Consider the following 15,274-nt stretch of genomic DNA (forward strand, 5'->3'; position numbering starts at 1 on the left):
GAATCCATCCTTGTTTTTTAGCTCACTTCGCCACCCAAGTTCAGACATAGCTATATGCAAATCAGTCTTGAACCTGTGCCTCATGGGATCAGTCCAGCCCGAACTGCCAAGCCCTGTCTTTCTTGGACTTGGACTGGAAACAAGCATCCTGGCACCAGTTTCAGGCTAACAGCCCTCATCAGCCAGGCTAGCTTGAATCCAGTGGAGCAATGGACCCACTTCTAGGCATACCCTGCCAACTTAGGGCGTACAAAGGAAACACAAGGAGATGATCGATGGAGCGCTGAAACCTTTAGGACACTCATCCCCAGTTACAGATCTGGGTTGAATGAATTATAGTTCTTTAGCTCACTTCGCAACCCCAGTTCAGACACAGCTACATGCAAATCAGTCTTGACCCTGTGCCTCATGGGAACAGTTCAGTCCGAACTCTCAAGCCATGCCTTTCCTGGACCGGTAACAAGCATCCTGGGACCGGTTGTGGGCTAACAGCCCTCATCTAAGAAGAGTCTCTTGACGGCGTAGCTGTTCTCCTACTGAATCAAAGCAGGGGATAGAGAGACTCCTTTCTTGTGTTTTCTTTGGACCTATATATATATATCCACTACAATCGTTATTTCACCATACCAGAAAAGACGATGCCACAGCCACGTATTTCTTTTCAAAGCGTGTTTATTTGATTTCGTTTAGCCAGTGACTGGCTGAACGAAATCAAATAAACATGCTTTGAAAAGGAATAAGTGGCTGTGGCATCGTCTTTTCTGGTATGGTGAAATTACGATTGTGGTGGAGATTAGCCAACAACCAACAGCTTTGGAGGGAGCTTTGACAATGACGTATAAAACTTCAGGTGGCCCTTGCCTGAAACAGTTTTTGACTTGACCCCCTGGAAGATCTCAGCTTCCATAAAAAAGACGAAATCTAAAACTTTGACCTTGATGACCTAATTCGTGTGTAGGACCTCCACTCCATTTTAGTCGGCCTGATATCACTCTGACTTTTGATTGGTGCTTACTTTTCCTTGGTTTTATGCCCTAGAACTTTAAAAATTCATATCTCTGCTTCTTCTTAAACTCTTGTGATTACCTTGGAGCTTTTTTGCCCATTGATCTTTTCTCTATTTTTCCAAATTGGTTTCAAAATGTTATTGTGTTGTGTTCTTTACTTCAAAATTGTTGTCAGTGCTTGATCTTCGCACACAAGTATCTGGAGATTGCTGTTAGAAATGGTGGTTCTGGTTGGCTAGGTTAGGCACCTAAGCCAGGCAGAACCCAGCACTCTAGTCAGGGTAAGAGAGTTACACACCCAAGATAAACCCTGCTCACCCCCTTGGTAGCTTGGCAGAGCAGTCAGGCTTGTCCCAGAGGCAACGTGTAAAGTGTTTGCGCAACACATACACACACACACACACACACACACCAGTGACACAATAAATACACCACAAAAGAGACTCCACACATAAAAATACCTATCTGTATTGCATATACACATAGACCAAAACAACATAAACCAATAATCACTTATATTTATATATTGCACACAACATAATAAGATCACGAAAGGCACCATTACTGGGCATATCATAGCATCGCATTATATGTTACTTGTTACACTGACTATGCAAGGTATAAAACTACATATCACTGTGAACATCAATTACAGTGTGTAATGAAACACGAATCATCTCTACTGAGCATGTCTGTAAAATTAATTCACCCAAATATACATCATTACAACAGGAAATAAAAAGGCATTAGTTAGATACAGAGCATAGTGAGTCACCAAAGCACCATCAGATACACATGAATATCAATAGTCTCACGATCGAGCTGCACGGCACAGTGCTCCTGTGCTCATATCAGGTAGTATACGTTAATCCCAGATTCCTAACGTAGAGTTCAGGAACACCTGCCCTCCTATTAGGGACAAAACAATAAGGGCGCACAGCTCCTGGATTTAAACCACGGGGGTCTCCGCTGAGGCTCCCGGAATGCTCGCTAATGAACAACTAGTGCCCCTGAAATATGCCAACACTGGGCAGATACACATGGCAAGAATGAGCAGAGAGACCGCATTGAGTCTCTTGTGTGCAAGGGGAATCCAAGGCAACTACCCGTGAGCATGTGGTGCAGCTGCTGCAGGCACCATCTAACAGGAGCCTCTCCTAGTAAAGGGATTCCCTCTCAGCTGTAGGAGGGGCAATCCAGGTGAGATCCTTAGGTTTGGCCGCACACCCAACTGGAATGTGGCTTTGGGGGCACGATGGCTTTCAAGCAGCGGTGCTCCTCCACGGGGCACAAGCGGGTTGGGGCTGCCTGCCGGGGGTCTCTTTTGCACCCTATACATTGCGGTACCCTGTGGAAAAGGGCCGCACCAAGTACAAACACCGGGATCGGAAATGCTTAGATTCACACTACTGGGGGAGACGAGCTGCGCTCATCCTGCACTGGCGAAGGACTCCCTCAGAGCAATACCCACACTTGTCTGAAAAAACATTTGGGCAACAGCACAGCACCTTAAACGCACTTCCTTAAAATAGGGGCGCTTACCATGCACTCCCCTTTAGTGTAACAGAAAGTCCCCCTTGCAGCATTCCTCCAAACATGAGCACAGAGCTCAACACCTGCTAAGGGGAGAAAGGTTGGTGGCAGCTGGACTACGCGTCCCATGGCCAGTTCGGGGATGCCTTGCAAACCCCACAGAAACAGGGAGGCAGTCAACATTCTTGTGAGAACACTAGGAAGCATGCGCATGCAGCGGGCCGGCACACTGGTTTCCTCAGCAAAGTGGCATATCCTTTAGCAGCCAAGCAGGCAAGCAGGTCAGCACAACAAAGCAAAGTCCAAGTGGTGGTCTTCCTGGCAGTACAGCAATCCTCTGGTGCAATATACAGAGCCAGCAGCACATGGTTACAAGTCTCACGCAGGATCTGAAATCATGGGGTTAGAGCCCCTGTACTTATACTCAAAATGTCTTTGATGTAGAGGTTACTTCAGAGGTGCAGAACACCCCCATGTAATCCCAGCCCTGATTCCAGACACACTAAAGGGGGGGGAGACAGCATTGTGAGAGGACAGGCACTGGCCTATTCAGGTGTCAGTGACAACTCCTCCCACCACTCTAGCACAGGAAGACCCCTCAGCCTTGTGATGGGCCATCAGTATATGCAGGGCACACCTACGCTCCCTTTGTGTAACTGTCTAGAGTGAATGCACAAACAGGCCCCTGTCTGTCTAAACCAGACAATGATTGGAGTCGGGCTGCAAAGCACAAAGAGTCATAAGCACATAGAAATGCCCACTTTTCAAAAGTGGCCTTTCTAAAATAGATGTAAAATTCACCTTCACCAATAAGCAGGATTCATCACCACTATTCCAAACATACCAAACATGGCAATGCTACTCCTTCCAGATCAGAAATTACCACTGAAAATCATATTTGGGAATTCGCAATGCAAACCCATGAGAGGAAGAGCACACACATTAGTGAGAAACCAAATAGGCAACTTTGTCACTACCAGGACATGCCACACAATGAAGGCACATGTCCTAACTTTTACCTACAAAGCACCCTGCCCATAGGGCTACCTAGGGCCTACCCTAGAGCTGACCTATATGTAGTAAAAGGGTAGTTTCAGGCTTGGTAAGTAACTTCACATGCAAAGTCAATGTGACAGTAAACTGCACACAGGCCCTGCAGTGGCAGGCCTGAAACAAGTTTGAAAGGCTACTTCTGTGGGTGGTGCAAGCAGCGCTGCCAACTCACTAGTACCATTTAATTTACCGGTCCTCGGTATATGGGATACCACTGTACAATGGACATACAGGTAAATTAAATATGCCAGACAGGTGTAGCCCAATCATACCATGTTTAAAGGAGAGAGTACATGCACTTCAGCAATGATTTGCAGTGGTAAAGTGACCAGAATCCTAAAGCCAACAAATACAGGTAAGAAAAAAATACAGGACGAAGGCAAAAAGCTTGGGGATAACCCTGCAAAAAGGGCCAGGTCCAACAATTGCATTATGCTTGACCCATAGCTATCAATGTTAGAATAGGGATGCTCTAAGAACTGAGATTTTACCTGAACTAGGTGTGTTTATTGAGTTGGCAAAGATACTGCCTTTTCAAATTAATAGCCCCATTTCTTACCACGGGTAGGATGACTGACATCCATTTCATTGAGTCATTTAAGGTCAAAGTGAGGGACAAGCAGCTAGAAATTACTGACCATAATAAAATAAATGTGCAGATTCTCTGCTGCTGTCACAGCTAAAGACTGCACATATACAGCAGAGAGAAATTGAAAGACAAAAGAGGGTTGCAACATGGGTTACGCAGTTATTATCCTAGAGTATGTGATTGTGGCTACCCAATAGCCATCAATGCTGCAATTACGAGTGGGCAAAAGTTAGGTGAGGGGATACCATGTCATACCTGCACCTAAACCTCACAGAATGGCGATAACCACATGGGCCTTTTTGTCAGGGCCAAATTACACATGGAATTCCTGATTCCATAAAAGTTAACACTCTCATAAGCCTCATGTGATTTCACTGGCTGTATTTGTTTTTAAATCAGTCCCTGTGATCCCCAGGCAGGAAATTTGGTGCGAAACACCAGGCCAATTGTAATCAGTCGGGCAGTATTTAACTTGGAAATGCTGCACCTGCTTACTTGGAATTGGAGTCCAAGTGGAATGACAGATTTAAAAAGTGCATTTCTTTTTCTTGGTTTGGCAGTAGATCTACAATATATCTCAATTAAATAATAATTATAATTGTGATTAGAACATTATACTCAAAAACGTCTAAAAAAGTAATGAATATATGTTATGCAAATTATTTACTCTAAAGAAAATCTATGCATACTGGGTAGAATACTTCTTATCTGCATTGCATTAATTACTTAATTACATCTGCTGTGTTGGTCTTTCTGCACTAGTGTATGTGGCTAATCGTATACTCTGATATAAACAAGTTTTAACCCACAAAAATCTAGAAAATCTCATAATCTTTACATAGCAGCCTTTAATATTTGCACACCATGATACACCACTTGTGTAACTTGAACAAAAACTACAGGTCCTTTTTTACTAGGCCTGGGTGAAATTTTGACTCGCGTAAATTCAGTAACTACGCATTACTCTTGTGATGGAAAATTACCAAAATTACGCAACTGTGCCAACTTGAGTAATTAAGAGTAATTTGGGGCAAAAATCCAACCACAGGAATACAGAAACAACGAACTAAGAGAGTGAGTGACTGTGAGATACTGCTGTTTGTGTCTTTTAGGATTTAGTGCTGTTTTCTTAGCACAAAATGCACCCTCTGACCAGTTTTGAACGCAAGGGTGCCTTTTGCACAAAAATAGTGCTAAAAGCTGGATTGCATTTCTCACATAATTACGCACAATTACGAGTAATTTTGCAGTAATTACGACTAATTATGCTAGAGAGAGTTATGCCAGTTGCACCCACCTCTATTTTTTACCATGCCAATGGGCAAGCTCATCGGTCCAGTGTTTCTTGAATGGCCCATGGACCACTTCAATTGGTAGTGCCTCATTCCAGCCTGGCAGAACTCATGTATTTAATGCACCCGAGGCAACTTTTTAACTAGTTTGCAAAAATGCCAGGTTTGAAAAGCTAAACTGTAGAAATTATTTTTTAGAGCACCAGTGTCTTGTCATTTGCCCTGCTGATGTTGTCACTGATAGTTACTGGAGCTCAGAAAGAGATCAAAAGATTATATAAAAACAAAAAAGAACAATTGAACTCAAAAGAGGAAAAGCGTGACTCATGACAGAAACTGTAACTATAGCATGCAGAAAATAACACTTGTATCAAAGTTGAATATAGTAACCTTTTCTTGATATTGCCGCCGAGATGAATCCAAAGACTGTATCAAGGCCGTGGCATGTCCCACAAACATGGCATAACAGGTGGCCCCCACAATCATGCTCAGCATGGTAATCCAGAGGTCTGACATGCTTACTGGGGCACGCGCTCCGTACCCGATGCACAGCATGTGGCTCATGGCTTTGAAGAGCGCATATGAGTACTGCTTCCCCCAGGAGTCATTCTGAAAGAAAAGAAACCGAAAGTGACTGGGTCTGAAAAGATGCAGTGCACACGTCACGCTGCTATGTTCAAGAGGATCTTTAAAGAGGACTGTATATGGGGCTATCCAGCCAGCAATTTTCAATATTGTATTTATATAATGCCTCAATAAAACGGATCACACTTGCCTGAGCTGAGTAATATGAGAAACTGTTTGGACAAATGCTTTAAATATAAGTTTGATAATACCATCAAGTCCGTTGTGTTTTAAGGCTCTGTAGATGTTGAACAGAGCTTGAAACTCCAACTGTGTGCCTTCACTTGTTTTTAACATAATGTTGATGCATGGCTCATGCTCTTAACGGTCCTTCCATTTATTTTTGCTAGAAAGGCTTAATCCTAAAATCTTCCAAAATGTAGCCATGCCATTTAAGTAAGTATACCTTATGAAGATCAAACTTTATATTTTAAATTGTAATGTATTGTCATGTGAAAGCTCAGTCTACCAGTATGAATCCATAGGCCCCTGGAAATCTCTCAAGATTGCTTCTTCTGAATAATGTTAAACTAAAGGCGGGCACAGAGTGGATGCACCCTCAGAATGTGTCTCTGGGATTCTCATGAGCTTTGTATCCAAATCTCTATTTTAGACCAGGAGGAGTGTCGTCTAGAAAATACATTTTTGTACCACAGAGCAAGAAAAACTACAGTTCTTCCACATAATACTAAGAAATCTGATACAATATATAATGTATATATCAATAGAGTACTGGATAAAAAATGTGTAACAGAACATTGTGAATTCGTTGGAATGTCATAATCAAGAATTCACGGTGGGACAATATATTCTGCTTTCGTTATCTTGCTATTAAAAACGGAATGCTTCTTAATTTCTGAACCTGTCTATGTAATTGTGCTGGATATGACGGACGTATGACGTTACCATTACGTAATCTGCCGCTTGCAAGATTGCATTCATGGAGACATCTTTTGAGTTCATTTTATCTATACTCATCCAGGGGGAAATCCACAGAAGTGGGTTCTCTAGAAGCGAATTTAAGGAGGCACACACTGGGCCAGAGATAGTACCTGTGGGGCCATCTAAAAGACTATATATATATAAGGAGAAAGAGAGAGTGTGGGACATATTTACAACAAAATGTCCGGGTGCGGAGCTGCACCAAATCTGGCAGCGACGCGCTCCGACATTTCCAATAAGCAGGGATGCGCCGTATTTACACAACAATATGGCACACCCCTGTGTTTTTCCTAGCGCTGTCTCTAAAATTAGCTGCCTAGCGCAAACACAGGCACCCCTGCACCACAGTGCAAGGGTGCCTGCGTTGCAGGGAATGATTGTTTATGTGCAGGAAGGTGCCTCTTCCTGTGCATAAACAATCCATAATGGCGATTTGTTACTTCTATGTGTGCTGCATAGAAGTAGCAAATAGTCATTCTTTAATGATTGTTTATGGACAGGAAGGGACACCTTCCTGCACATAAACAATAATTTATGGTGTTTTGCTCTTTGTATGTGTGCTGTGCAGCACATATAGAAAAAGCAAAAAACGAGGAGAACGAGGAGAAATAAAAGCTCCTGCTCTTGCATGGCGTTAGTTTTTGATGCTGCTTCAGATTTACACATACTTGTAAATCCGAGGCAGCTTAAAAAATCAATGGGTGATGCGGTGGAATGCCAACAGCAACACCCATTGCACGCGCCTTTCACACTAACTGATGTGTCGAACGGAGCTGGATTTACAAGGCGGTATTAAGCAACAGAAAGTGGCTTACTGCCTCTTTGTAAATATTGAGAAGGGCATAGCGCCAGCAGAACGTCCCTAAAAGTGACGTTCTGGTGGTGCAATCCCCTTGTAAGTATACCCCTGTGTGTGTTGGTGGTATTGTAGGGCACTCCATTCAAAGGATCTGCTCTCCACCTAATCTTGGGAACAACCCAGAGTTACTAGTTTGCTTTATTGCATGATAAAATGATTTTAGAATATAGAATTTAAAGGAGTTGAGGATTGATGAGACATGGTGTGAACAATAGGAGAAAACTTGACATGAATGTTACAGCCATTCAGTATTGTCAATGAATATGCACTTCAATACTTGTGTTGTGCACATTGTGCATCTATTGCAGTTGCACTTTAGATTTGATTTAGAGATCATTAGCACTTGCACTTGAATGTCTATGTACGTGATAATTGTGCCTCCATTGCAAATGCACCTTAAAATATAGTGTTTTTGCACATATAAATGCACACTGTTTACAATCGGGACATAGGGCGAGCATTTGCACTTTATGACTTGAATATATATATATATTGCATTTGCACTTTAGTATAATGTATTTGTACAGAAAACTGCCAAGATGGGGAAATGTAATACTATCTGTCCTTCTTCTCCTTGTTGCCTGTAAATCAATTTGTGTATCAACTTTTAACATCTTTCTATTATTTTATCGTTTCATACATATTGCACGGGCACCTTGGATCTAATTATTTGAACATTTTTAATGCCTATAACAAATAACGAGCGGATACATCCTCCCCATTTTTCTTTGAATTTCTTTCTTTTTCTGATTTTTCCATCTTGAATGATGGAGGGTTGACTCTCATATAGCAAATAATGCCCCTTGCCTTTTAAGAAATTTTGAAATTAGGAGTTCCTCGGTATGAATTATGTTGAAATATCTGTTTTAATCACGTATCGCATGATATTTAGTATTTTACTATGATTTATGTTAAAAGATTTGTTTCAACTGGCCAACAAAACTGAAAAAAAAGGTATAAAACAAAAACAAATGCTACTATCTCTGCAAGGCATGCACACCGTCATTGAAGAGTACAAAATGTCATCTAAACACAGCATTTTCTCTATGACACAATTCAACATAAAAAATGTAAATAAATAAAGGGTTAAGCACTGTTCAGGTGCTAATGAGAGTACAAGATGGGCCTCTCGATTCCTCTTGCAGGGATAAAGTGAAAATCCTGACTACGGTACTCTCAATTACTCATATTTTATTAAGAATATAAGTGGTGTTAGAGCCATCTAATTGGTCATGGTGGACTTTCATTAGATCTGGGGATCAGTTGTAATAGCAGTGTGTCTCAATATCATAACCTTTAAGTTTCCACCCCATCTCCTGTAAAGTGACGAATATATTTAATTTGCTGATGTTACCCACTTGTGGAACGTGAATGCCATGTGGTTGTGCTAGGTACTTGTAGGTAGGGCTATCAGTCTTTTGTTCGTTTTACTAACAAGGCCAAGTAAAAAAATCTATGGCTGGCTCTCTCAGCTTTGGAGCTGTCGGAATAGGCAGATCTTAGGGTTACACAAAACATGTTTACTTACAAGTACAGTTACTATGTCTGTCACCGCCAACCAAAAGACCGGAAGTAAAGGAGAGGTCCAAACCATATGAAAGAAAGCAGCCTCGTCTTCTCCATGTCTGGGGCAGGAAATGTATCGTTGCTTTATGGGGCTATTGCTTTGCTGGAACTTACATAGAAACTCTCTGTTGTTTCACAATTATAAACACATGTGAATAATGCAGTAGTTAAATATCTCACAAATGTAATCCTGTCCAATAATTAACATTTATAAATTAGTTATGGAACATGCTAAAAATACCTTTTCTAAAAAGTAAATCTTAGCAAAATGGCAATGTGTAGAAAAATATATAAAAAAGCTAGCCATATCTGAGACCTATGATTCTTCTATGGACTCTAAAGAACGAATACTCCCTGCACAGTACAGCAAACTAAACAGGATGGAAAAGTGGGATTTAAGACTTAGGGTACAGGTTGGGGAAGGAGCAGCTAACACTCCGTACCAGAAAGAAGCAGGTTTGGATAGCTACCTGTGCATTTGATTAGGTTTAGTTTCTGTTTTCTTTTTCATTGCAAGCAACTGCAATCTATATGAAATTTTGATTTTTTAAAAATCATTTTCGTTTAGCAAAAAACAATCAAGAAACATGTTTTGCATAATATTTTCCTCAGAAACATAGGTGTTAATTTAGAATTTGGCTGAGTGCGTTCTCTGTTGCAACAGTGACAGAGTACTCTCTCCACCAACACGAAGGTGCACCCACCTGATTTACAGTCTGGCAGACCTTAAGTATGTTTCCAATGGAGACTATTCCATCTCTGTTGCTGATATACTCATCGACAGCTCAACAGAGTAAGGGCCATTGGAGGTTTGACAATTCGACTGCCTGAGTGATTTAAAGTGGACAGTCAAAGGGCCAGTTTTTACTCTTCCTTACAACTGTGACAAATGTAGTGGTAAGCACAGCAAAATATTTTACATGGCCCGCACACACTGGGAGAAAACTCCTATGCCCTCGGGTTTATTATTATTTTTTTTCAAAAACAAAATCCTGCTTTAGGATTTTGTTTTTGCAGAAACAGAAACTTGTTAAAAGTTTGTCAGGTGGCCGTCATGTTTTACGGAGCCTTTCATCAAACTTTTAACTCATTAACTGGAACCTCAGTGATTGGCACAGTACAATACTTACATCGAAGTCAAATGAGGCCCATGGATGGGTGTTCTGATAGCAGCCCAGACAAGCACATCAGAGACAGAGAGGTTTAAAAGCTCAGTGGAAAAACATGATGTACGCTTGACTTTTCTAAATGTTGGTGTACATTGGGCTTGGAGATCTTATGTCATTCAATCTTCTTCCATAAATTATTTTCTACTTAGTAAGGTTAGTTTTGGGCAGTACAAAGCATAATAATAACTGGTTATGAAACCAGCTTTAGCAGCCTTACAGGTTTTATGTAACCAATGCGCCCTCATGCATACCTTCCATTTATGAACATCTTAAAGTATATGTGCATCATGTGCAGTTGGCTTCATCAGCAAATACTTTGTATCTTCAATGACGTCAACCCTTTCATCCACTTCAAAGGAAGCTAATTTTTGTTCCAAAATGCGTCAGATGTTAACAGTTCAATAAAACATTTAAAATTCCTTTTCTTTATAGCAGAGAAGATAAACACTTCCTGCTCACTCTCTCACTTGACAAGATTTAGCTGTTCATAGCACATGCATATATCTACAATAGATCAACACATAGTAGCGCAAGGCTATCTAATGACTTTCAACCATTACTCTAGAGGAACTCTGGACCCCTCACTTTGATGGTGCATTGGTACATATACCTTAATCTTTACGTAAAACCATTAAAAAAAATCCCAGTTGGCCATATGGATCTTTGTTGGTTGACTTTAAGCTCTGTAAGGGCGAAGACATCAGAAATATATTTCTGACATGTGAAACCAATGTGACTCCACAATAAAAGCCAGGATTCACCAGTTATGATTTAGGGGAATTTTATTTTAGGGTATTAGTCAACCCAGTATAGAAGCAACATTTGAATATGTTCACAAGATACAACAATACAGCTCGTAACCTGAAACATCTCAATAGATTAAGCCGTGATAAAATGAGATATAAAATAGTGACAGTCACAATGCTAAAAATTTTTTTGTACATAGGTGTTTCATAAAGAAACTTCACCTCTCTTCTAAAGAGAGGTTGACTACAAGATCATCGAACCATAATTTCTATTTTGGGATCCTAGAAGGTGTCAGTAAAGCATAGAATCTTGTGGCAGTCTGGGAAAAATGAAAATTAGTTTTTAGCATAAAGCGTCACACTCTATGGAAAGCTCATCAAGAGGACTGTTTTCTCTCAGAATCTAGAATGAATCTGACTAGCTAACTGTGGAAACAGCAATTAAAATAACAGAATCTTCAAAATTATCCTTATCTCTACTTATACCGTCAGGAGGCAGCCAAATTGTTAACTGAGAGGAGCATCTGCACTCTCCCTTAAGTGGCACAACTCATTGAAACTGAGACTGTAGACCACAACCTTGAGCGCCCCATCATCCTGGCACCTGATAAACAGAAGGCCTCTTTTGACAATTATTTCACTAAGTTTGTTGCCAGGCTCCTCCCTGCAGGCCTCACTATCGACAGTCTAATGCAACCAATAAGCCTTTCTCTAGCTAAGGAGAAGCATGATAACGCACCTACAAAAGAAAAAAAATAACACACTGGCAAGGATAAACACATTTCAATTGAGGGCTGTGGTCAGGCTATGTTAACTCAGTAGTCAACCTATACTTCGAATACATGGTTATGCATACACACGTTTACATTGAAAAATAAATGCAAATGCGAATAACATGATTACATGATTCGGTTGAATATTTGTGCACTTGTATGTAAATCCCTAGTCTCTACAAAGATTACATTCTATCAACAGACCTAAATGCACCACACATATTAAGGAAATCAAGTCACACAGTGAATATAATGTTGTATATGAATATATAATTCTATAATTGTGGCATATAATGGATGAAGTTTAAATTGTGCTACTCCAAATTTAGTCTATTTTTAATTAGCTAGGAGTCAGTAAAGATAGCTTATAGTTGAAAATCGGTCGCCATATCTTTACAAAATCGGAAAAAAATGGGCACATTTAAATATTTTTTCCTTCATCGCTTTGATTTCACTACTTCGATAACGGCCTGGGCGGGTGGGTTTTCTCTGATGTTAGTGTGGGCCATGAACAAGATGGATAGTTATATCCTCATATATACTTGTAGGAATCATTAATTACAATCAAAGGACAATGTCGTTTCAACTTAATGGTTGCCCAGGGATCCACATGTAGTTCATGCCACTATGATAGCCTGAACGTTCTTATTTTCTCCAAACAGAGATGTCTTTCAATTCTACACAAAATATATAATTAGAATCAGATTTTGCTACATATTGTGCTTTAGCTTACTATCCCGTATCCAACCTATGCAATCCAACAGAGTTAGAGGAAATTGCATTAGGGAGCATTTTGGTATTTTAACCACTAATGTCCGACCAATTATACAAGTGAGAATTGTGAGGGCAGGACAAATAAGGCAGACCAGGGCAGAGGGAGGGAGAGAAACAGAGGGTGGGAGGAAGGCAGAAAGAAACGTAGAGAGACAGAACAAGAATAAGACGGAGAAAGTAAATAGATGGCATAGCGAGAAATGTGGAAGGTGCTCACATGCAAATATGCTAATTAAGTGTAGATAGTACATGACCTACTTAATGGATACACTGCCTCATTGTATTATGAGCAGTTACAATGTTTAGTTTACTATGCTCCCTAGAATGCATTAGCTCATCTCTAGCTTTATTCCAAAAGGCCTCCACCAATACACGACCATGTCATTAAAGTAATCTTACTCTAACTTGTTGTCACAAGTATCCCACAGAATTGCCAATTTAAGGCATATATATCAAAATACTAGACTACTGCAATGTATCATATATTGTTTTTCTCAAGATATATTATAAAGCTCTTGCGGCTCAGGAATTCTGATGCTTGTCTTCTTTAAGTCTGAACATAATGTATTTTCCTGGCCTCCATTCAATGTCTTCGCATTCCAAGTGATCAACTACAACGTTTTCTCTAGAGCAAAAGACAAGCTACAGTATGGAACCTCCTCTTTAGCACCCACAATTTCAGGACCATTCCCATTTTCCACTTGACCTTTACATTTGTCAATTCCATCTTTCAAGAAAGTCTGACATAGTGGAAGCTTGTTCTAAATCCACAAGGGCTTCACCAGGGCCTAAGGCCCTCATTTATGGGGATTTGTCCTAGGGTAGTGCAGCAAGTGCCCTATGCCAAAGTGAAAGGGCAAGAATGCACAGTATTTAAGCAATAGAGTGCATTCCTTTCCCCTGCACTGGCGTCATATCGGCAGCCTATCCCCATCGCAGGCACACTTGCACCATGGTTCAGCGGTGCCTGTGTTGTTAACAGGATTGTTTTTGTGCAGGAAGGTGCCCCTAAGAGGCGTTTCCTCTTTCTGTGTGTGCTGCTAGCAGTGCACATAGAAAGAGGAAAAAACGGGGAGAAATAAAGTTATTTCTCCTTGTTACACCTCACCTCAGGAGACATAACGATTTGGCCCGACCCCATGTTTACATGCTCTTGGAAATCTGGGGAAGTATCAAAATCTATGGGTGTTGCGTCTGAAAACCCACTGCAACGACCATGGAAGGCCTCCCGAGCGCAGAGTAAGGCAAAGCAGCAATTTGCACTGCCTTGCCTTTCTCTATATCTATGAGGCGATTCAAAGCCAAGTATAGTGGCTTTGTGTGGCCTCATAGATATGATTTTGTGATTTGTACCAACTAGAACTTCTCAAAAAGTGATGCTGAAGTGGTGCATGGGGCTCATATAAACCTCTATGTAACAACCCACTTCCAAACTATTTGTGACCCTCTGAAATTTAAAGAAGCCCTAAAACATGGCTGTATCTCCATTGATGTGATCCTGATCATCATATTCTAGAGCTCCGAGATGTCCTTGGAAAATAGTTTGCTCCCATACATAGGTGCAAGTGCGGGTCTTAATGCCGATCAATTTCAGATTATCAATTACATTTAAATGTAGAAGTGTAAAACTTTCTTTTTTAAGAGTAAGCACAATCAACTCATTTTTCAAATAAGTAGGTATACTATAGGTATACTATAGACATGCCTACGCAAATGATACATTGCATTCGTGGAGAGAATGCACTGCATAAGGCACAGTAGAAAAAGTCAAGGAACGTGGGCCCATAATTAGCATATCTTTGCATTAACAGAAGGAGACATTACAGAGAAGAGACATTAAGCACCACAGGTAAAACTGCGGCAACCCCACAACAGTAAATAACTAACAATGGTGTCAGAAGAGGGAAAACAATAACAAACGTGTATATCATCAGAATACTGGATGATATCTACACATATCAAATCTACAGAAGACATTGTCATCCAACCCATTGTAGGGAAATGTGCCTACAGTAAATACACATTTGGCAGATGATGTGTTGCAGGATTCAAATGAAGGATGGATGGAGTGGGATAAGACGTTAGGGTTAAACTGTAAAAGGTAGAATGTCACGTAAGAGTTTCTGATAAGATTCAAGAGGGATACAGTGTGAAAGAATAGGAAGTAATAACAGAATGATCAGGTGTGAGAACAGTATTAAAGTCTATAATAATAACATATGGTCCTGGGCACTGTCAGCAGCATAACATAGAATGTAATTAAGAGTTGAGGTATTGGTGTAAATGTGCTGACCATATAATCATCAACAGGATGCCCATGATGCGTGGAAATCCAGTGCTGAGTGAG

The 15,274-nt window shown here is 40.6% G+C and overlaps 1 protein-coding gene across 2 annotated transcripts in view; it reads right to left on the reverse strand.

The window, feature by feature from the left end:
* The window catches only part of HCN1 (hyperpolarization activated cyclic nucleotide gated potassium channel 1), an 893,359-nt gene that overhangs the window by 255,987 nt on the left and 622,098 nt on the right, over positions 1-15,274 (reverse strand). For both annotated transcript variants that reach the window (XM_085631226.1, XM_085631227.1), the window contains exon 4: positions 5,865-6,083. In XM_085631226.1, the coding sequence (XP_085487352.1) occupies positions 5,865-6,083 (219 nt within the window). The remainder of the gene's footprint in view (positions 1-5,864; positions 6,084-15,274) is intronic.

The sequence above is a fragment of the Triturus cristatus genome, chromosome 2_1, assembly GCF_964204655.1.
Source record: "Triturus cristatus chromosome 2_1, aTriCri1.1, whole genome shotgun sequence".
NCBI lineage: Eukaryota > Metazoa > Chordata > Amphibia > Caudata > Salamandridae > Triturus > Triturus cristatus.